Source organism: Theobroma umbraticum, unplaced genomic scaffold (genome assembly GCF_002168275.2).
Source record: "Theobroma umbraticum cultivar Fairchild unplaced genomic scaffold, ASM216827v3 scaffold_146.0, whole genome shotgun sequence".
Lineage (NCBI taxonomy): Eukaryota > Viridiplantae > Streptophyta > Magnoliopsida > Malvales > Malvaceae > Theobroma > Theobroma umbraticum.
The window spans coordinates 7,907,317-7,930,446 of NW_018397265.1; the positions used below are offsets into that span (position 1 = coordinate 7,907,317).

The following is a 23,130-nucleotide window of genomic DNA, read 5'->3' on the forward strand; positions in this document are numbered from 1 at the left end:
ACTAAATATGTTGATTTGGTTACAACTTTTAGAATTTACAAATACACATTTTTTTGAAATTATTCAACTCTTACCCAATTTTTCTTTTATTTAAATTACTCAAAATTTCTCATGAAACGATTTTATTTAAATTCAAATACCACAATCAAAAGACATCATCTTTTAACGGCAAAAATTGGATTGCGTTAGAAGAAGGGACTAAATTGACGTAATTCTTTAAATCAAAGAATTAAATTGCTTTGATTTTGAGTATAGGTACTAAATTGAATAAAATTGAAGAATATAGGGACTTAACAAGTCTTTTAACGATTTTCAAATTCAAGAATTCAAACTTTAACTGATTTTTGTTTCTCGCTTCAGACGGTTATGAAATGTCTGTTTGATGCTCTTTGAAGAATCTCCTCAACCTCATCCCCTTTGATGATTCCATTTCATTTTTTTATAAATATAAATGCCTGTATAGGTTGGTAGAATTCCTTTTTCCTCTTTTCTTCCTCCACTTCTCGACCGCCATGGACACTCTACTTCCTGCCATTTTCCCTCTTCTTTTTCTCGCTCCTATCTTCTGTTCACTCCTCCACGATTGACGTCCAGTCTATTTCCAAACTCCTTGAAATTCAATATTGCGAAAGAGCTCATCCTTCCTTCTAGGTTGTCGCAGTTTGCTTCATTTTCCATCACTTGCTTCTTCTAAGTTTCTCGTCTTTGAATTTCAAATAATTTCTTCTAAGGTAATTTTAAATTTTCTTTTTCTTTTTTGTTTTCTGCTCTGTTTGAAGGCGTTGAAAAATGAAATCAAGATACATTTGACTTTTTAGTACTAACATCTAAATCCCTGGAAATTTTATTTTATTTTTTTTTGTTTTTCTCAAATACTTTATAGCATGATCTCTTGCTTTATATCATATTGAATAAAATTAGGGGATTGTGTAGTTTAATTAGTTTGTGATAATTTATTAGGTTCATATATATGGATAATCAAGGATGTTGGTAGTTATTGTACTTATGGGGTTCATTAGGGCTTGTTTTTATGTTTTGGGTCAAATCGATTCCAAGTATATACATATCTGCATTAATTTGTGGATTCTAGAACAAATATGCATGCTTGGTTTTGCAATAAAATGAATAAGTAAGGATGTAAGGATGGGTTGGAAGGTTGGTGCTCTTGTAAGTTTTGAACCTTCATTTGGAAAGTTAGATTGCACCTCAGTGTAGCTCTTGGTTGCAAGTTATTTTGGAAAATATTGTAGCAAGAATACCATTATAATTTGTCCAAGTCATTAACTTAATATTACTCGTACTAAACACATGCCTTTCTTTTTGCTTCAATAAGCCACCTCATTGGTTCTTTTTTGCCCAAATGAACTTTTTTTATTCTCTTTTCTTTTTTTTTTTCAGGTAAGATATAAGTTACATTAATAATTTACGTAAAGCAACAATAGTTACAAGCGTTGTATAGTGTCTATTGTAGAAGGTTCTTTTGGTTATGAAGAGAGGACGTGTTACAATGATTCAATCGAGATGCGCTAGAGGCGATAGAGAGAAAGACTAGAGCAATCCTTGAAACGTAAATGTTTTAAGTGGCAGATGGTGAGGGATAAGAAAAGGTGAAAGAAGTGGCGGATTACAACAAATGGGAAAGGCTTAATAGAAAGACTATTTGGAGGAGTCTAAAGAGAGCTTTCAAGATAATCTCTATTAGGTTTCTATGATTTCTTATTCTTTTTCCTAACCTCCAAGGCCCTCATATTTATATTGAGCCGTTAAAATCAAGCTTTCTAGAACATCCCAAATATGAAGATAACTCATGAACCTTGCCATTTGTTTTAAATTACTTTCACTTCCCTGTACGAACATCTATTGCATGCTTAGTCTTAACTGTTCACGGTTCTACACTCCGGAAAACTCCTAAGCATTTCTATGCTCAGAACACCCTTGGGCATTTTCAATGCTTGGAACACCTCTAGGCACTTCTACACTTAAAATACCCTAGGCCCTTCCATGCTTGGAATGCCCTTGGACATTTTCACACTTGGAATGCCTCTAGGCACTACTATGCTTAGAACACCCTAAGCACTTCCACGCTTGAAACATCCTTTGAAATTTTCATACTCGAAACACCTTAAGCGTTTTTACACTCAGAACACCTCTAACGTTTTTACACCCTAGACGCTTTCACGCTTTGAGCACCTTAGTATAATTTTCTTGTAAATAGTAATTCAAAAATAATACTTAACTAGAATTGAACTTCTTCATCTATAACGGCCACTTGAGCATATACAAGTGTAAGCAGTACGTTCTTATAAAAGCTGCTAGCATATACAAGTGTAGACAATACGCTCTTGAGCTACAACCATGCTGAGACACCAAATCCTTGTCACCTCCATGCTTAGGGGTTTTCCTTCTTATCAAGTGTAGACAGTACTCAAAATCATAACTATAAATAAATAAAGTAATAAAACAACATCTATTTACTTATTTTTATAAAATTATAATTTTATAAATTTAAATATTTTTATAATATATACTTTGCGAAGGGCGATGATGACATGGCATCGGCCATGACGACAGCTGAAGCTTCTTGGACAGGACGGTCGGTTGACTATGCATGCCTTTCTAACGGAGCTTTCGGTCAAATTGCCCAACTGCAAATATTCTTTCTTTCTTTTTTCTGGATAATTCCAGAAGCTTAAGAAGATACGCGCCTTTGTGGCTTTCTTTTCTTCTTCTTTTTATTGAATTGTTTGGGCATATTTACTGCACTTCCCTTCACGTTTTTTCTAAATCCAAAATTCCATATTCCTCCACTTTCTACAACTATATTTTTTATATTGTGGTTAGATTTTTTAAGTTTTATAAATAACTAAAATTAAAATATTTATCATATTAATTTATTAATTTTTTAAAATATATCTTATTACTATGTATTACAATCTGCTAATCATTTTAATATCGACATTGAATAATTTTTTTAATATTTTAAGTCATCTCATCGTATTATATTATAAATATTATGAGTGACGAATTTAGATTTAGAAATTTGGGTTTTAAGTTTTTGAAATGCAAAACCTTTCCACCATGTCTCATATCTCATGGCTATTTTCTTTACAAAATAAAAAAAAAGTTTTATTTCACAAAATTGAAAATTGCCTAATTTGACATTTTTAGTGGTGTATTGATGAGTATTAAAGATACATTTATTTCAAGAAAAATATCATTATCTTTATATTTAATAATGAATTTAATATCCATAAATTTTATTTTACATTTTAACAAACTTTAACCTCCTAGGATTCTGCCCATCAAAATATTAATGAACTAATAACCAGGGACCTGCCCTTTTAGTTAAAAAAAAGGGGAGAAGAAGAGGTCATTTTTGTCCTTTGGGAGAGGAGAACCTCAATTCCTTGCAATGAGCAATCACACGTGTTGAAATCCGAAGGTGGGTCCCTTGTTCCTTAGTTGGACCAACATTCTTTCGTTAACGCCTATAAAGGACGCGAGGCGAGTCGTCGACGATAAAAACCAAACTTTAGGAATCAGGCTAACCATTTCTTATCTTCCTAACTTCTCATCAAATACCCAATCCCTTTCTTCTTCTCTTAACGAAATTCTTCATCTCCTCCTTCAAGAAATATTCCTGATCCGCTCCAACAGAAAACCCCTCCCATACTTTCTCCAGGAAGAAGGAAGGAAAAGCAATGGAAGGAAACAACTCCTCTTATGGTACATCATGGGCCGATCAGTGGGACTACAGCGACCCAACCCCTGTCAGCACCACTCAGAACAAAAACAAGAAGAGCAGCACCGCAAAGTACAAGCAGAAGGTAGGAGAAGGGCTTGGGAAGACCAAAGCGGTGGCTTCGACTGGGGTGAAGAAGGTCAAAGAAGGAACCTCTTTGGGAATTCATTGGATCAAAGAAAAGTACCACAAGACCACCCAGAAACACTAGGAATAGGATTTTCTCCTGCACCCCGGCGTAACATGTTATACTTAACTTGGACTTTAAGCTTTGGTTAATCTCGTTGGGTTTCTATACTATCTTTTGTTATTGTCTTCATATTTTACTCATGATATGGCTCATTTGTTTAGTGCTTTGTTTTTTATGTAAATTTTTATGTGAATAAGTGAATATAAAGGCCGCATGGGCTGTTGTAATATTTGAGATCTGAAACTTTGATGTCCATATCTTTTTCTTCGTGCTTGTTGATGAGTTGACCTTGATGTTGGCGTGACAAAACAACTAAACTGTTTTTTCTAGAATGCATGAAACAGGCAAGAAGAAGAAGCCAATCCAATCCAATTCCAGTATGAAATGGGTAAGGTTTGGTAGGCTATCGCGTTTGACAGCTTCTTCTTCTCGTCTATACCCGGTAGGCATAGCGGGCGTCACCCTTTGAAATTTGTCGGATGCTTTTTTTGTTTCTCGCTTAGGCCGGCCATGAAATTTGTCGGATGCTCTTTGAAGAATCTCCTCAACCTCATCCTCTTCGATGATTCCATTTCATTTTTGTTAATAAACATAAACGCCTGTTTAGGAGGGTAGGATTCATTTTTCCTCTTTTCTTCCTCCACTTCTCGACTGTCAACTCCATATCCCCGCCACCGCCATGGATACTCTACTTCCCGTCATTTTTCTTCTTTTCTTTTTCTCGTTCCTATCCTCCGCTCAATCCTCCACCATCGGCGTCCAGTACGTTTCCAAACTCCTCGAAATTCAAAACCACGAAAGAGCTCCTCCTTCCCTCCAGGTTGCCGCAGCTCGCGCCGTTCTCCATCGCCTGATTCCTTCTCACTCTTCCGCCTTTGAATTTCAAATAATTTCTTCTAAGGTAATTTTAAATTTTCTTTACATTTTTTACTGTTCTGTTTGGAGGCATCGGTCATGAATTGAAGAATTAAACTCTCCCCCCTCTCTCATTAACTGCTTTGTTTTTGGTAGGATGAATGTGCTGGAGGATCTTGCTTCATTATCAAAAACCATCCTGCTTCACAAAAACACGAGGCTCCAGAGATTCTGTAAGTAAAGCTTTTTTTTTTTTGTCTTCGCCTTATATATAATTCAAATTTTCATCATGTAAGAGATTCTACTGTAATGAGTACCCTATTATAAGTTGTATCGTTTGAGATAAGTTTGGATAATAATTTCATTATCTATATCATGTTCGGATACCACCTTTCATCCAAATCCGATTACGTTAATATTCTGATTCTATAAGTATCCATCCATTTATATATATATATATATATATATATATATATATTATTATTATTTAAATAATTTGAGGGTATCGGCTCCGATTCTAATATCTATTTATATATATTTTATTATTATTTAAATAATTAAATAAAAAATATTCATTTTTGTTGGTGTTTAGATACGAACTCATGTAAAAAGAGAAAATAATCAAAACCTTTACTATCTTTATAAATAATTTCTTTTATTAAATGTTGACAAATATATTAAAAAATATGATTACTTAAATTATTAATGTGATAATATTAGTATATTAAACTAAAAAAATTGTTAGATTATTAATGATGTTTAAATAATATGAATATCATATTATATTACAAAAGAATATAATTACTATTATATATATGCTTTTAATATAAATATATTTATTTTTTATTTTATGATAACATTACAAAAATTATAATTTATAATATATATACTTAAAAAGAGAGTCTTTAAGATTAAAATAGTTTTGAAATCTAGTTATTTTTTTAATTTCATGTAATTAAAGATAAATCTATATAATTAATTAAATTAATTCATGAAACTATTATTAGTAATTAACTTGCAATGTTTTTTAATATATATACATTATATCTATAGGGTTCATTTATAAGAAATATAATTACTATATTATATATATACTAATACTTTTAATATATATATACTTTAAATATAAATATATTTACATTCTATTTTATGTTAACATTACATAAATTATAACTTGTAAAATTATTAATTATACTATATACTCCTTTGTTTATACAAACTTATAATATGCAAAATTTAAGAAAAGTTGAGAAGTTGTGAGATTAGAATAGTTTTGAAATTTAGTTATTTTTTTAAAATTTTATATAATTAATTAAATTAATTCGTGAAACTATGATTTACTTTATATATATTGAATTCATCTACAAAGAAAAGAAGGAAGGGAAAAAAAAGAAGAAATGTATAGGAAAAAAAAGAAGGAAGGATCAATAATGGAGCAAAATGGAGGATCAATGCTATAGAAAAGCATAAAAGCATGTGTATTTTTTATGTATAGAATGATAAATCATCTTCCTGATACTTGTATGTGGGGGGGTTTTTGGCTGGTCTGGAGCAGAATAAGTGGTGTCACTGGGGTTGAAGTTTTGGCTGGTCTACACTGGTACTTGAAGTATTTGTGTGGTTCACATATATCTTGGGAAAAAACAGGTGGTGCACAACTACTTTCAATACCTAAGTTAGGCTCTCTTCCTCGTGTTCAAGATACTGGCATCTTCGTCCAAAGACCCATCCCGTGGAATTACTACCAGAATGCTGTCACATCGAGCTGTGAGCTTCTGCTTTGACAGTCCCTTCTGTCTCCTAATAAGTTATTAATGCCTCCTGCGACATTTCAAAATTTCACCTAATAAATTTTATATGAACTTCATTTGTTTGTTTTTGGAAGATTCTTTTGCTTGGTGGGATTGGGAAAGATGGGAAAAGGAAATTGATTGGATGGCTCTCCAAGGTATCAACTTGCCGCTAGCATTTACTGGGCAAGAAGCTATTTGGCAAAAGGTTTACCAGGTAATTTCCTCTTATAAAGTTTTCAAATTTTGACTAACTTAGCACACTTTCTTCAATGGGTCTTTGTCTTTTCACTTTTTCTTGCTTGTGGAGCAAAACTCGTTACCCTTCACTCAGCAACAACTCTACTCCCCTTGTTCATGCATGTGATGAAATTTGAAAGATCTTTGGCATTGGTGGGATGCCACTCAATTAGACGTCTGTATTACTTGTTATTTTGATGCTTCCTTTTCCTTTTATGTTGGCTTCACAAATGAGATATGCATCTTGAAGGATGACATAGCTGAGCAAGGCTTATATGCTTGTAACCTACTTTTTCTGAACTTTTAGTTGAACCTAATTATTGGAGAAAATTGCAAATACTCCTACATTTTCTGCTACAAATACGCTTCTAGCATTATAACAAGTTCTTAGCTATTTGTTATACGGTCAACTCTAATTATCCTTTGTCTATTGATATAGTGGTGGCCAGGATAAAAAGTTAAAATAGAATCTTTTTTACATGTTATTAGTTACAGAGTGCTTATAACCTCAGCTCAATATAGATTAATACGATCATACTTAATGAGAAATTCATAATCAGTATAGTAGTAAATTTGCTATTCGTTAATTTTTTTTTTGTGCTTGGAAATACTTATATCTGTTAGTTTTATCTCCCACCAAATTACATATCAATCCCGATTTACGGTTTTTCCTTTTTATTACCAATCAGAGTTGTTTCACTCTCTGAATATTATTTTAAATTTTCTTTAATGAAATGGGAGTTGGTCTCTTTGGTTAATATGTTCAATCTAGGCATTATTTTTGGATAATTGCCAATGTGTCCACAGAGTCATGAATAATGTTCTTAAGGTGGGTGGCTTTAGTTTTCAATATCTCTTACAAACTGTTTATCTCAAGCAGAAATTCAATATAAGTGGTTCAGATTTGGATGACTTCTTTGGAGGCCCTGCATTTCTTGCTTGGTCACGTATGGGAAATTTACACGGGTGAGTAATGTGGAAAGTTTTAGAAGGGTTCTCTTGGACTTTGGCTTGATTAATTTGGGTTTTATTCAATATGGTAAGTCTAGTATCAAACAATTTTAAGGTCATGCTAATGAAAAATGTCTAGACTTTCCTTTCAAACCAAGGTTCTTTACTTCTTTTCAATCAGATTACTAGAATAATTGATGTTCTATTTTTACTTGGAGTGTTCTTCTAATGGGTGTTATTGTAATAATCTAGGATATACAAATTTTTGGTTGTGATGACAGTACTATGATTTCTTATCTAATAAGTGGTACTTAAATCACAGATGGGGTGGACCACTACCACAAAGTTGGTTTAATGGACAATTAACTTTGCAAAAGAAAATTCTTTCCAGAATGTATGAACTTGGAATGACTCCAGGTACTAATTTGCTATTACTGTCCATCATTTTTTCTCAGCAAACAAAGTTACCATCCATTGTTTTTCATTTTCGTTTCATGAATGGCTTCGTAATGTCAATATGTTACTACTTTGGGATACATGCAAAGTAAAGCTTTATCTTAAAGATCTTGTTCTTTTTATCTTAATTGGGATTATTCTTTTCTCTATTGGTCTCTGAATGAATGAAGAAATCTTGACGAATTTTCTGTAAATTGGAAAAATTGCCCCTTCCTTATATCTTTTGGTGACTGTGGCATGTTATGCTCCATGCTATCAAGTATTGCATATAAGCATATTTACTTGGTTTCATCTGAATGAGGGCAAGCATTACAAAAAGTCATATAGGTATCAAACAAAAATAACTCACTGAGACTCTAGATTATAGTCATATGGAAATATTGGTTTTAATTGTTGATACAGAGTAAACTTTTAAGCAAGAGATGGCATCACCTTTCAATGATGGAGGAAATTTTTTTAAACATTAATTACTTTATCTATTTTGTTTCCTACTTGATTTACTCGTTTAATTTTTTGTGGATGCCCTTTGCAGTCCTTCCAGCCTTTTCTGGCAATGTTCCTGCAACATTAAAAAATGTATTCCCATCTGCAAAGATAACACGCTTGGGTAATTGGTAAGCTACATCGTACTGTGAAATGGACAAACGAATTTGCTTTTGATGTGTCTAACTTATATTTTTCAGATGCACTCGTACATTTGGCTCATTGGTTGGTACATTATCCGAATCCCTCTTTCCCCAATTATAAAAAAAAAAAATTTATATTTTTCAGATATCATTAATCTTTAATTTCTCCGACGTATAATTTGCACGTTGGCAAGAATAATTGTTTTTAACTGTTTGTGTTATTCGGCTTTCTACTGCATCTAATTGAACATAATAATAAGAATTAAGGCTTGTTGATTTTAGTTGAGAGTTTCTGCAAAAGTTTACTAAAGATTGGAACCTCATATATATTCATGTGAATTGCTCTTTAGGTTTTCTGTTAAAAGCAATCCTAAATGGTGTTGCACTTATCTTCTTGATGCAACTGATCCCTTGTTCATTGAGATTGGGAGAGCTTTTATCGAGGAACAACTGAAAGGTGTGCTACTTGAATTCCGTGGTCTTTTATGTTCATAAGCTTTTTCTCTTCTTTATTTTGAACATAAAAGCTATTAGGTGTTAGCTTTCCTTACTACAAAAAATTTATGCAAGTCTTTTAACCTTTTTTCATGTTCGGGCTTACATCTTTGGTCAGAATATGGAAGGACAAGCCACATTTACAACTGGTAAGATTTTATTTTTGTTTGGACTGTTAAATTTCGAAAGATCCATTTTCATTGACTTGTAATTGATAGTCTTTGATATAATGGCCATTCCAATATGTGAAAATCGTTAAATTACTCGCCCATTGTTTGGTTATAAAAGTACTTGTTAAAGACAATATTTAATGATGTTTTAAGATTTGTTCAAGTCAAACAAGCTCAAGTAAATTACAACTCAGGGAGCAGTTTAATAAGGCCATAGTGGTTCCATAGTGACCTTTTTTAGTTTAAGACATTGTAGATTCCACATAGCCATGTTATGGCTTTAAATTGTAAGTAGTAATTAATTTTTTCCATTGTTATTATGTTTTTGTTAGCTCAATGGGCTGATTTTCATATCAATCTTGTTTCACTTACTTATTCAATTGTTTTTACCTCTCTACCTTCTATAATATTTAATCAATCTATCATTCTGTTTATCGAATTATTTCAATGTTGTTTTGATGTGTGCTTAACCATGTAGTGATACATTTGATGAGAATACTCCTCCGGTGGATGATCTAGAGTACATCTCCTCATTAGGTGCATCAATCTTTAGTGGAATGCAGAGTGGTGATGTCAATGCCATTTGGCTAATGCAGGTCAAAAGATCATATCTCACTAACTTTAGTATCCAAACTGAGGAACATTCTTTTATCAGAATGCTTACGTCTTTACTGACAGTTAAATAGATCTAGTCTGTGAATCTTGATTCTGTTAATATTCTTAACTAAAGTTAGGATGCATATGCACTATGTATCTGATCTCTTCATGCAGTTTATAATATTTTCTTTTGATATTCTAACTGATCCAAATTTATTCCATAGGGGTGGCTATTTTCATATGATCCATTCTGGAGGCCTCCACAAATGAAGGTTATATCTATAGTTTTTTTTCCCCTTGTATGTTAGTCATTACATTCTCGATCTCAAAATACATTAGCTTTTTAACTTTTATGCCGATTTGATTTTGGTATACAATTCAAAGTGTCTATAACTTGTACCAAAATTGATAAGTTTTCAGTGGATGAAGTTTGAGCACTTGATGCAAACCATGAAATTTTCTTTCAATTTTGAGTGTCATAACTGAAGGTTTAACGCATGGTGTGAAACATTGGTCCGAAGATAAACAACTGGGAGGGGCTCTAAAGTGTACAGTCATTTACTTTATTTAATTATGTTTCAATTGCATATGTGATAATTAAGTGAATACTAGAAACATATGTTTGGCCCTAATATATGCGTAAGCTCACTATCATAGCATTTTGGTTAGCTTCAGAGGTTTAAACTCTAAAGGAACTTGCTTTACCGCTCACCATTAGGTATATTATATGTCAAAAAATTCACAGTTCTTTCCAACCATCATTGAAATAAGCAATTAGTAGTAAACTTCTTCAAAAGCACATTCAAGATTTTTCAGGCAATTAGCTTTCCATGAAGCTTATCCTGATAGTATGACATTGTAGATTTTGTATACTTGTGTATTCAAATCAAATTATAATGTTCTTATATGCACAAATGATATGAGCTTGTTCAGATATTGTTATGCATTCTAGCATTTTCTTTTTTCTTCTGTTTTGAAGAAAAAAAGAACAAATATTTTGTTCATTGACAAGCAATAACTATGGTTTTCTCAGGCACTTCTGCATTCTGTTCCCTTAGGGAAGCTGGTTGTCCTTGATTTGTTTGCTGAAGTGAAACCCATCTGGATTACTTCAAAGCAATTCTATGGTGTTCCTTACATCTGGAAAGTTATTGTTCCATTCCTTCTTTCCTCTTTGAGTTTTATAAGTAAAAACTAATGTGTTGATATATGCCTATGTACACAAGTTTCTATCCATAATTTTGATCCATATAAGGTAAGAACCTTATCCTTAGTTTTATGCATATAAGTACAACATATACGTTGTGTTTTAATATTAAATAACTCCTAGATAATAATATTTCTATATGGTTATTATTCTTGGAGACTAAGCTGAAATGAGGTGGGTCAAATAGGTTCGGTAGCTGAGCTAACTTCAAGTCGTAGATGCTTATAAGGATTATGAATGATAATGTTTTCTTCTATCACTCAGATAGTAAAATGTCATAATGTTGTGTCTTTTAGATTGCTAAGGCTGCCTCCTAGTTTCTCTATTTGAACATATGAGGATGCTTGAGATGGTCCTTTTATTCATACTATGCGTATATTAACCATTGAATAAATCCTTGTGGACTAGTCTAAGATGCTTTTGGTCCTTAAACCACCCCCCACTCTCCTAAACTAAAAAATTAATAGAAAATTAGCATTAAATATCCATATCGAATTAAATTTCTAAGACTAAAGGTAATGGCATTCTTCTATTGGGGTTTCTAAGAAACCAAGGATATATCATATCGTTGCATGCAGAATTTCTAACCTACCAACCTCAAGGCAAGCGAATGGAAGCATGGAACTCGTTCTCAATTGTTTCTTATCTGATTTGCTGCATCCTGCTTTACAGGTGCATGCTACACAACTTTGCAGGAAACATAGAGATGTATGGAATTTTGGATGCAATAGCTTCTGGGCCTATTGAAGCTCTAACAAGTGAAAACTCAACAATGGTAAGTTATATTGTAGATTTCTACTTCCAAAATATCATCAAATGGTTGTTAAAATGTTATATAAGATTTTGCCGTCACACTCAATCAGTAGGCAATTGCTACTCAAAAATTGTGCTCATTTAATTAATAACCTGCAGCACTGTCTCTCTCTTTATGTCATCATACGTGAATATGTGTTTAAGCATAACACTGTCATGCAAATAAGTTTTCTTGCAACAGATCACTAATACTTAACACTTTTACTCATTTAAAATTTATTTGCGATTATTTTCTTTTGATTTTTTTTTCTAACACCGTCAATAATTTCTATTAAGGTTGGCATTGGAATGTCAATGGAAGGTATAGAACAAAATCCAATTGTTTATGATCTTATGTCTGAAATGGCATTTCAACACCAAAAGGTTGATGTCGAGGTAATTTTCAGTTATTACACAATGTTGTGCATGTTGCATGTGCTATTCACCATTAATGTTTTAGTGAAGGTACGTGTAAATTGGATTAAAATTTCTAGATTTAAACCTCTAGGTTATGACAATTTTTTCATGTATGAATAAGATAGATAAAGGATTTTGTTGCTTATTAGGATTGTTTCTTTGAAAATTTGATTTTGGCTAAAGAGATAAAAGTAATCAAAAAGCAGGACAAGAAATATTATTAACCCTCAACTCCGAATAGGAGAAGAGGAAAATAATTCTTCTAATTGATATAGAAAGGAAAGCTTGAAGGAGCAGAAAGTGTGGGAGGCATGCATTATCACCTACAATAACCAATTTTATTCTAACCTGTTTTCTTTTATTGAAATACATCTTTCAGGCATGGATTGAACTTTATATAGCAAGGCGATATGGTCAGTTAGTTCCTTCAATAAGTGATGCTTGGAGCATATTATATCGCACACTTTACAATTGCACTGATGGAGCCTATGTAAGTTCTTAAAACTTTTTCAAGTGTTTCTTTTTTTTTTTGGTAGTATAATATCTTGTAAAGTGGTCTTAACATATTTGACCTTTATCCCTCCACTTCCTCAAAGATGCATCAATTTTATCTCATGTGCATGTGGGTGTACTTATATATATGATATAACTTATAGAGCTTTATCAGGGTTAGAATGGTAATGCATCCTTCAGTTCCATGAGCATGACTGGTAATTGGAGTTAAGATAACACATGCACATTAGTCCCTCGACCTTAGTAGATTCTTTTTGCCAAGTACCATATGCAGAATGGTTTTAGCTTTACATAATCGCAAGCATAAATTTATCATCTTAATCTATATACCATTGATAATTGATAATGTTGAGGCAGGACAAGAATAGGGATGTTATTGTCTCATTTCCAGATGTGAGTCCATCCTTTATTTCATTGCCACGTGAGAGGTATCACCACTATGGGAAACCAACATCTAGAAGAGCCATACTAAGGGAGAAAACAGATGCTTATGATCAACCTCATCTATGGTATTCAACTTCTGAAGTGATAAGGGCATTGGAACTTTTCATTGCAAATGGGGATGCACTATCAGCAAGTAACACTTACAGGTAGATTGTTTGGTTTCAGCGCACCTCGTAAACTTATAGTGAATTCTTATGTTTCGTGTCATGTATTCTGAAACTTGTAGCATACACGTACCTTATTGGCCTTAATTATTCTTCTGTTATTCTGACATACTTTTTCTACATGCCACTCTATTTTCAATGCTCAGGTATGACTTAGTTGACTTGACTAGACAAGCACTGGCAAAATATGCAAATGAGCTATTCTTAGAGATCATTGATGCGTATAAGTTAAAAGATCTTAATGGAGTCACCACTCTGAGTCAGAAGTTTTTAGACCTTGTTGAAGATCTGGACACTCTTTTAGCATGCCATGACGGGTTTCTTCTAGGACCATGGCTAGAAACTGCTAAACAACTTGCACAAAATAAAGAAGAAGAAAAACAGGTTAGAGAGCCCTTTACATTATATATAAGCTATTCAAAATGCAAGGAGATCTTGAGAAATTTTGATTGATCTGATTTGAAAATACAGTTTGAGTGGAATGCAAGAACTCAAATAACCATGTGGTTCGACAACACAGAGGAAGAAGCGAGTCTACTTCACGATTATGGTATTTAATTTGTACACCTTCACAGCCTGAGTCTGGTTCTTATATATCTTTCACCTCAATTTATACTTTCTTCATATATATATAGTTTCATGGTTATAATGGTGCCATATGAATGCCATTAGGGAACAAGTATTGGAGTGGAGTGGTGGGAGATTATTATGGGCCCCGAGCAGCAATATATTTTAGAGCTTTGATAGAAAGCTTAGAGAAGGGCGAGGACTTCAAGACGAAGAAATGGAGGCGGGAGTGGATAAAGCTGACAAACGATTGGCAAAAGAGTGGGAAGGTGTATCCAGTGGAAAGTAATGGCAATGCTCTCACCATCTCACGATGGCTATACAACAAGTATTTGAGGTCGGAGTCGTCTTAAAACACACATACACTCACACTTACTTTCATCATTGAATAAATTTGCTGCTGCGGAATCAGATTAAAATCAAAATGAACAATATTTTAATTTCCTCAAGGCAAAGTGTGCTAGAATTGTCTCATCTTATATATGTAATGTAAGCAAAATATATGTTGTAAACTATATCATTGTTATGTGTTCTCCCACAGTTTATTCTAGCATGAAACTCTTTCACCTCTTATCTTTCTTTTCATTTTCCTTCAGGCACTAAAAAAGTTAATTACAAGCTGTCATTGTTTTTTGGAAAAAACAAAATGAAAGTAGATTTTTTGTTATAAATATATATTATTGTATTTTTTATATAGCTTTGACCGCAAGACGTAAGGTAAGAAGTAGTAATGTCACGTCCCAAACTTGAGGCACAACAGACGTACGAACATGCAAGACTCAAAAACACATATTTTAACCAATTAACTAAAAAGGTTAAATACATTTATAAAAATATAATTATTCTCAAAGCTAAGTGTATCAACATTCAAAAGGAACATGATTTCGACAATGTTTTAAAAGGAAGTTTCTAATACTATAAACTAAGATATTGAGAAAAATCCTCAAGCAAACTAAAATTATATGCTAACTTACGAAACGTCATTTCTTGAAATTTGTACGTATTTGGCCAAATCACAAACTGAAAAAAAATGAAAAAAGTAATGAGTCCAACAAATCAACAAGTGATTAACATTCTTTCAGCCGAATTAAGCATGCTTAAAACATTTAGGCCCAAAATTATTTATTCTCATAGAAATATCAAAGTAGAATTTTGGGTAACCTAATTTCGAATAACAAAACTATCTTACTCCAAAATTTTCAATCAACTGAACAAAATATAAATTTCACAAAATTATAGATTTTGATAGCCTCCAATAACATACTACGATCACACTTAACCCCCAGAACATAGGTCAAAAATAAATCCACAATTAATCCCTATGGCACAGGTCATAAATATATCAAAAGCAACAATTTGTTGCATTGAATAGATATCACAAATATCACTATTCTGTAATCGGTGGTATGATAGGGAGATCAATCTCTAATCAGAAACTACAGGTCGACATGGCTAACATTTAACCTTCATTGGCAAGGTTAGAGCATAGCCATACTAAGGGACAAAATAGAAACATATATTTTTAGATTATCGAAATTTTATAAAATAGTATATCAACTTTTTTAAGCATATCTCATACACATCAAAAGTATATTCATTTTAAACTAAATATTTATGTTTATATTCACGTAAACATATATGCATACATTATACAAAGTCATATACAAATCTCAAAATCAGAAAACATATTCTAAAAATCAACACAAAGATCATATTTACTTACATATATTAGCATGCTTATCTAATTTAACAAACCATAAGACAAAATATCATATACAAGTACGAAAATTACATTGAGACAAATTTTATGGTGTGAAAACACCAAAGGATTATCAGTCACTTAGTTGATTGTCAAGTTCATTGTCCAGTAATAACTCAGAAAATCTTTCCAATAGCCTAATATATTAAGAAAATATATATACAAAATCATAATTGAATTTGCAACAAATCTTACAAAGCAACTTTTCATTGACCATTCAAAACACTTAAGGTATGTAGCAATCTCGATTGAATTTTAAGGACATTTTGTTATTAATAAGATAATATTTTACTATTATATATATTTTGAATTTAAAGAATTTCAAATAAAGTTGAGAATTAAACTTAAATCATAAAATCAGTAACAATTTTAATTTCTGATAGAAAGATAACATTAATTTCATATATAAAAATCATATTTGTATTTTTTTTTAATTTTTGATATTTTTTTTTGAAATCTACTAATTTAAGAAATAAAATTTTAAAATATAATATATATACTTTTAGATATAAAAATACAGTAGAAATCACATATCTAATATTTATAAAGTTTACAATAGAATTTATTAATTATTAATTAAAATTATTTTTTAAAAAAAAATTAATAAAAAGAGTTTCCTATTTTCTAAAATTTCAAAATCAAAGATGACCGTTTGGCCTACTCTGAGCTTTTGTAACTCTTAACCAAATTGTTTCTAGTGATAAAATCAACATCAGTTTAAAGTATTCATATCATACTATAACAACAAAATTTGTTTTGATTAAAAAGAACACAAAATTTCAAAGTTTCGAAAGCCAAAAGTTTAGAAATCACAACAGAAATACTTAGATTTCTAAGTTTTCAGTATCGACAAACTTATTTTGAAGTTTTAATTTTTTTAAAACAAACTAACAGAGCCATTGATGCCAAATTAAATATCACATTTCATATCACAAAAACCTCAAAGAAATGACTCAAAATGTTACCAGAATATGGAGTTCTAATGACCCTGTCCGAACTATTGAAAATCAAGTTTTTAATTAACATTAAAAATGCATATCTTCTTAATCATAAAGTCAAACGACATGCTACAAAAACCATTAAAAATATCTTTTCAAGATATTCTCATTGGTACCCATCATGCCACCGAAAAATCATTGGAACAGTGTCAGATATGAATAAAAGTTAAGAAAATACAAATAATTTAAGATTTTTATGCTTAAAATATAAAAATACAACTTGAACATACCTTAATCAACAATCTCTTTAAATGCTTTTTTCTTTTTTTTACTTTTTTCTTTTCTGGTGATAAGCTCTTTTGAGAGTCTATCGTTAGAGTTTGATAAAATAAACAGATCTTTAACTTTTCTACTTTTTCTTTTAAATGTGGTAATGTAAGACTAGATTAACTTTCACTATCTGTTTTTCTTTTTAACGTGATCATTATCCTTAACTTTTCTTTTAACGTGATTTAATATGATATGGTTAGATAAATAAATTGATCTTAATCCTTTTATCTTAAATATGATAAATAAAAATAAATATTAATTAAAACTTTTTTGTTTACTTAAACATCCATTCTTTTATTTTTTAATTATTAAAGTACTCAATTTATAACTGTAAATAAATAAAATAATATTTATAAAATTATAATTTAATAAATTTAAATATTTTTATAATATATATTTTGTGAAGAATATTGTAAGCAATTAGAACGAACAGTCTGAGATGGGAGGGCGGCGATGGCATGGGCCATGACGACAGCTGAAGCTTCTTGGATAGGACGGTCGGTTGATTATGCGTGCCTGACTAATAGAGGTTTCGGTCAAATTGCCCAACTCCAAATATCTTTTTTTTTTTTTAATTCCAGAAGCTTAAGAAGATACGCGCTTCTGTGGCTTTCTTTTCTTCTTCTTTTTGTTGAATTGTTGGGCATATACATATACACTACACTGCCCTTCACGCTTTTTCTATCCAAAATTCCATTCCTCCGCTTTCTACAACTATATTTTTTATAGTTGAAGAAGAGGTCATTTTTGTCCTTTGAGAGAGGAGAACCTCAATTCCTTGCAATGAGCAATCACGTGTTGAAATCACAAGATGGGTCGCATATTCCTTAGTTGGACCAACATGATTTCGTTAATGCCTATAAAGAGAGCGAGGCGAGGTGCGGACGCTTCAAACCAAACTTTAGGAATCACGCCAACCATTTCTTACCTGTCTAACTTTCTATCAAATACCCAATCCCTTTCCTCTTCTCTTAACGTAATTCTTCATCTCCTCCTCCAAGCAATATTCCTGATCCGCTCCAACAGAAGATCCCCTCCCATACTTTTTCCAGAAAAGCAATGGAAGGAAACAACTCCTCTTACGGTGCATCATGGGCCGATCAGTGGGACTACAGCGACCCAACCCCTGTCAGCACCACTCAGACCAAAAACACGAAGAGCAGCACCGCAAAGTACAAGCAGAAGGTAGGAGAAGGGCTTGGGAAGACCAAAGCGGTGGCTTCGACTGGGGTGAAGAAGGTCAAAGAAGGAACCTCTTTGGGAATTCATTGGATCAAAGAAAAGTACCACAAGACCACCCAGAAACACTAGGAATAGGATTCTCTCCTGCACCCCAGATACCATGTTATGCTTGACTTGGACTTTAAGCTTTGGTTATTCTCTTTTGGTTTCTATTCTGTCTTTTGTTATTGTCTTCATATTGTACTCATGATATGAATCATTTGTTTATTGCTTTGTTTTTGATGTAAATGAATGAATATAAAGGCCGCATGGGCTGTTGTAATATTTTTGAGATTTGAAACTTTGATGTCCATATCTTTTTCTTCTTCTATGAGTTGGCCTTGATGTTGGCGTGACAAAACAACTAAAGTACTTGGTTTTTTTTAAGAATGGATGAAAGAGGCAAGAAGAAGAAGCCAACGCAATCCAAGCCAATCCAATCCAATTCCAGTGTGAAATAGATGAGGTTTGGTAGGCATATAGCGGGCGTTTGACAGTTTCTTCTTCTCGTCTACCCGCCCGTAGGCATAGCGGGCGTCACTCTATTGACATCTCTAGTCTTAGATTAATAGAGGGGGAGCAGTTTTGACTTTGAGATGAGTAGATTAGGCTACGAGTTACCCCTTTGGATATTTAATTACCCTTTATATCTCATTTATGGGTATTTACTTGTAGGGGGCTGCAAGCCACTCCTCCAACTCTTATCTTTGTTGTGTTAAGATTCCATTTGAAACAATAATATCACTTTTGGAACTCGATTTAATTAAGCTTGATTATTCTCAATTTGAGCTCGAAGTCAAAATTTATATAAAAATATTATTAAAAATTTTAAAATTCAATAAAATTTAAATGAAATACTATAAAACTTGAATTCAACTTGATTTGTTACTCAAATACCTCAAACTCGGTTTGTTGATAATGAACTAATTGAGCTTAAGTATTTATCAATCCAAATTCAAGTAGATTATAAGTAGTGTGACTCATTTACATTTTTATTTTATATTATTTTCCTCCTCCTTGTTAATTTGGTGCTTGCTAAGGATTATCTATTTTAGCCTTACGATATTTGCTATATATTATCACTTGGTACCTAAAATTACATCACTATTCATTCATCAAGATTTTGTTCAACACACTTGTCCAAATTACAACTCGCTTTGTCTCCTAAATATATACTGTTTTAATTTGACTTTTTGATGATAATGATTTTAAAGATTAGATTAAAATAAAATTTAACAAATATATATATTTGGAAAAATACTTTATTCAACTTCCAAATAGCAATTAAGAATACTTGGACATCATATGATAACCAAACTATTGTTCAACTTTTTAATAATGTAAAGGTATTTATTATAAAAGAAAAAAGTAATGCATACAACTTAGGGGAGGCGCGTAGAAATATGATGGCGTGTTGCGGGAGCGTGAAATGTAATAGTAATAGTAAGATTATAGACGTTGTGTATGTTATAACGGAATTCAAATTCCCGCTCACCCAATTCCTTATTTCAAATGTTTAAATTCCCATCCCTCCATTTCCCTATCAAAATCCCTCTCTTTCAATTCCCCAAAATTTTTGTTTCCGTCCCTCCCCACCCCGCCAGGCGCCAACGCCCCCAAATCTCAACCTTCTCCTTATTTTTAACACGCCCGCCCCCCTCCGCCTTCCCTTCCATCCGACCAAGTTCAAGATGCCGGTGTCTTCTTCTTCCTCTCTTCCCGAGTCTTCCTCCCGCCATTACACCTATAGCCGCAAGCAGAAATCTCTCGGCCTTCTTTGCTCGCAAAGTAAATCTCAATTCCCTCTCCTCTCTTTCTAGATCTTCTTTTTCAATTCTAATGTATGCTTTTTCCTTTTGCGCTGCAGTTTCTTAAGCTTGTATAATAGGGAAGACGTTGAATTGATTGGTCTTGACGAAGCCGCGGCAAAATTAGGTTATTATTTGATTTTTTTTTTAAATTTTCTAGGATCTGATTTATGTGTTTCTCATTCGGATTTTGCTGCAGGAGTTGAGAGACGCCGGATCTACGATATAGTCAATGTTTTGGAAAGCGTTGGGGTACAATTTCTGTTTCTTTTTCTTTTTAAATATGTATTTTTTTTTGGTTTATGATTTACGTGTAAAGTTTGATGGATCTTTAGCTTCTTACGAGAAAGGCTAAGAATAAATATACATGGAAAGGTTTTGCAGCAATTCCTAAGGCTTTACAAGATCTAAAGGTTATTTCAAAGTTTTTTCTTCTTCGTTTGTTTCCTTTAGTTTAAGGGTTGAAATTTGAAGGGAAGGTTGCTGATTTCTTTTGTGGTTTCGTGTTATTATGGTAGGAAGAAGGTTTCAGTAGTAATTTCAAAAACTTAGATGCCAACAGCAATGCAAAGGTAATTACAAAATATTGCTCTAGTATTTACTTTTCCCTTCGTTTTGCCCCACTCTTATGTTTCTAATGGTTTCAGGTCTCAGATGATGATGACGACGACGAAGATGATGAAGGGTTCTCCAATCCCAACACTGGAAGCCAGACCGAGACTTCAAAACCTACCTCTGTTCTTAAGTCTTCTGCGTCGTCCAAAATTGGTAAATTGGATGTTTGATTTACAATAATTAATTTTGTTTTTGTCGTAATTGCCCTGAGATTTTGATGTTTCATTAATGTGCAAAATTGAAATGGTCTGCTCTGACTTGACATGCGAGCCAAGTCATTGTCAATAGGGCCATCAGTGAAATTCAATGAAGTTTTAATTGGCAGCTTTTGATGACATCTCATGAACTATCTCTGATTTTTTTGCAGATAACCGAAGGGAAAAATCCCTGGGGCTACTTACTCAGAATTTTGTCAAGCTATTTGTCTGCTCTAATGTGAGTAAAAGCCTCTTCCTTGTTCTTGCTCTCTATGAATTGCCATCGGATTAATTTGTTTTGGATTTCATTTTGCTGTTTCTAAGTAACTTCTTTTTTCAGGCTGAGTTGATCTCACTTGACGAAGCGGCCAGGTTGTTGCTTGGGAATGCTCACAACACGTCAATAATGAGAAGTAATAAATCTTAGCTTTTCCCCCTTCATCCTCAATTGAAACATAACCACAACGCATAAACTGATTGACTAATGTGTTGTTCATTTGATGATTCAACAGCAAAAGTAAGGCGACTTTATGACATTGCCAACGTGTTGTCTTCCATGGATCTTATTGAGAAGGTAAATAGATCATTGGGAAAACTAAAAATGAACTCAAACTCCTTTAACTTAGATATCTGCAGCCTTGAAATTGCTATTGTTGCAGTGATAGTGCTTTTAAGTTCTTAATGTTGATCCAATTTTTTGCAGACTCATACCGTAGATACCAGGAAACCCGCATTTAGGTGGTTGGGGCTGAGCGGGAAATCAGACAAAGGATCTGCTGATGCCTTGGTTCTTCACCAGTCTAGAAAAAGAGCGTTTGGAACTGATGTTACAAATATCATTAGCAAGAGGAATAAGGTCGATTCTTCAAATGATGGGAATGCGAAGCAGTGCATGAAGATGCAAAAGCAAATAAAAGTTGAAAATTTAGTGACTGTGGAGGATAGAAGGAGTTGGGAGGATTCAAAACAGGGTTCAAAGAGCTACCAATTTGGTCCTTTTGCTCCTGTAAACTTGAGCAGGAGTGGTAACTCCGAGAATAACGTGAAGCGGGTTCATGACTGGGAGAGTCTTGCTTCCACTTACCGTCCTCAATATCACAACCAAGGTAAGGTATAGTTTAATCTCTATTACACGAATGCGTGCATTTTAAGCCATTGCTAATGCCTAAACCCTAAACCTAATATACAAATAGTGAATGTCAAGTGCTAATTTGTAGCGATAAAGCAGAAAAAGGATAAGGCTTTTCTATGGATATCCTGTTAGATGTGCTCAATTATTGAAGATTGGGAAGGGAATTGTATTTTATATTGTGTCCGTTCACATAGTAGTTATATTGGGTATGAAAATGAGCTTCTTGAGCTGACATGACATGGGCACATTTTCTCAGTTTCTGTGATATTTTCTCTAGGTAGTTGCACCATCAAGTCGTGTCATTTTGGCCGATTATGCACATACATAGTTTGGGAGGAATCAATGATGCCTCCTTGTGAAATGATAGATAGAGCAAGAAATAAATCTAAAATAATAATAATAAAAAAATAATCTGATAATGCAGCTTTAAGGGACCTGTTTTCTCATTACATGAAAGCGTGGAAATCATGGTACACAGAAGTTGCTGGGAAGAAGCCAATACAACAAATTTCCTAATGCTCAAGGTAGACAAGTAAAGTAGAGTAGAGCATTTGGGAACTTAATTCTTTTCCTAATTTTCTCTTATTTTTCTATTTTTACATGTTTTACATAGAAGAGATGTGCTCTTGTTGGATGCAATTTTCTCTTTGCACCAGCTTGAGTGGCAACACTTTATCTGTACACAAATTCACCAAGAGTTGATGCATTTTCAGTTTGATTTAAGCTAAAGTTTCTTACAAGTCTTTGCGTGGAAATGGGAGTGGTTTTATCGTTCCAAAAACAAGAAAGAATTATTACACTGGAATCGAAGAGCTGATGAGCGCAATCTGATCTGACATGAATGAATCGATGCTCTTGTCAGATCATGATGTCGTCAACTTAATCGGATATCCTAAAATGGTAAAGCATGATGA

At 32.9% G+C, this 23,130-nt stretch overlaps 4 protein-coding genes across 5 annotated transcripts; all 4 read left to right on the top strand.

Annotated features, from left to right (window-relative positions):
* Positions 1–3,512: 3,512 nt before the first annotated feature.
* On the top strand, positions 3,513–4,199 carry LOC110422636 (uncharacterized). Its single transcript, XM_021436633.2, has one exon. It carries the CDS (start codon positions 3,702–3,704, stop codon positions 3,951–3,953), a length of 252 nt encoding a protein of 83 aa, XP_021292308.1. The 5' UTR covers positions 3,513–3,701; the 3' UTR covers positions 3,954–4,199.
* Positions 4,200–4,352: 153 nt separating this feature from the next.
* Positions 4,353–14,783, top strand: LOC110422635 (alpha-N-acetylglucosaminidase-like). 2 transcript variants are annotated; one of them, XM_089784577.1, is made up of 19 exons: positions 4,353–4,833; positions 4,944–5,020; positions 6,343–6,554; positions 6,673–6,794; positions 7,698–7,783; positions 8,091–8,185; positions 8,757–8,838; positions 9,201–9,307; positions 9,464–9,494; positions 9,994–10,111; positions 10,337–10,411; positions 11,146–11,254; positions 11,991–12,094; positions 12,409–12,507; positions 12,908–13,018; positions 13,399–13,631; positions 13,796–14,033; positions 14,121–14,199; positions 14,322–14,783. In XM_089784577.1, the coding sequence occupies exons 1-19, from the start codon at positions 4,612–4,614 to the stop codon at positions 14,567–14,569; spliced, it is 2,448 nt and encodes an 815-aa protein (XP_089640703.1). In that variant the 5' UTR covers positions 4,353–4,611; the 3' UTR covers positions 14,570–14,783. The 2 variants fall into 2 exon arrangements, with proteins under 2 accessions (XP_089640703.1, XP_089640704.1); XM_089784578.1 differs by having other exon boundaries at positions 10,337–10,384.
* Positions 14,784–18,078: 3,295 nt separating this feature from the next.
* On the top strand, positions 18,079–18,795 carry LOC149526827 (uncharacterized). The gene has a single exon (XM_089784571.1). The coding sequence runs from the start codon at positions 18,303–18,305 to the stop codon at positions 18,552–18,554; it is 252 nt and encodes an 83-aa protein (XP_089640697.1). The 5' UTR covers positions 18,079–18,302; the 3' UTR covers positions 18,555–18,795.
* Positions 18,796–20,022: 1,227 nt separating this feature from the next.
* DEL1 (DP-E2F-like 1) lies at positions 20,023–22,778 on the top strand. Its single transcript, XM_089784566.1, has 11 exons — positions 20,023–20,247; positions 20,332–20,399; positions 20,472–20,524; positions 20,608–20,685; positions 20,791–20,844; positions 20,920–21,040; positions 21,255–21,322; positions 21,425–21,497; positions 21,597–21,658; positions 21,788–22,190; positions 22,641–22,778. The coding sequence occupies exons 1-11, from the start codon at positions 20,156–20,158 to the stop codon at positions 22,730–22,732; spliced, it is 1,164 nt and encodes a 387-aa protein (XP_089640692.1). The 5' UTR covers positions 20,023–20,155; the 3' UTR covers positions 22,733–22,778.
* The last annotated feature ends 352 nt before the right edge of the window (positions 22,779–23,130 follow it).

Bases quoted from the DNA above. Each gene is read 5' to 3' on its own strand.
- LOC110422636 (XM_021436633.2), top strand. From the start codon at position 3,702: ATGGAAGGAAACAACTCCTCTTATGGTACATCATGGGCCGATCAGTGG.
- LOC110422635 (XM_089784577.1), top strand. From the start codon at position 4,612: ATGGATACTCTACTTCCCGTCATTTTTCTTCTTTTCTTTTTCTCGTTC. The intron at 9,495-9,993 runs GTAAGATTTTAT...TTAACCATGTAG, and splicing joins ACAAGCCACATTTACAACTG to TGATACATTTGATGAGAATA. The intron at 12,508-12,907 runs GTAATTTTCAGT...TACATCTTTCAG, and splicing joins ACCAAAAGGTTGATGTCGAG to GCATGGATTGAACTTTATAT.
- LOC149526827 (XM_089784571.1), top strand. From the start codon at position 18,303: ATGGAAGGAAACAACTCCTCTTACGGTGCATCATGGGCCGATCAGTGG.
- DEL1 (XM_089784566.1), top strand. From the start codon at position 20,156: ATGCCGGTGTCTTCTTCTTCCTCTCTTCCCGAGTCTTCCTCCCGCCAT. The intron at 20,400-20,471 runs GTTATTATTTGA...ATTTTGCTGCAG, and splicing joins CGAAGCCGCGGCAAAATTAG to GAGTTGAGAGACGCCGGATC. The intron at 20,845-20,919 runs GTAATTACAAAA...TAATGGTTTCAG, and splicing joins ATGCCAACAGCAATGCAAAG to GTCTCAGATGATGATGACGA.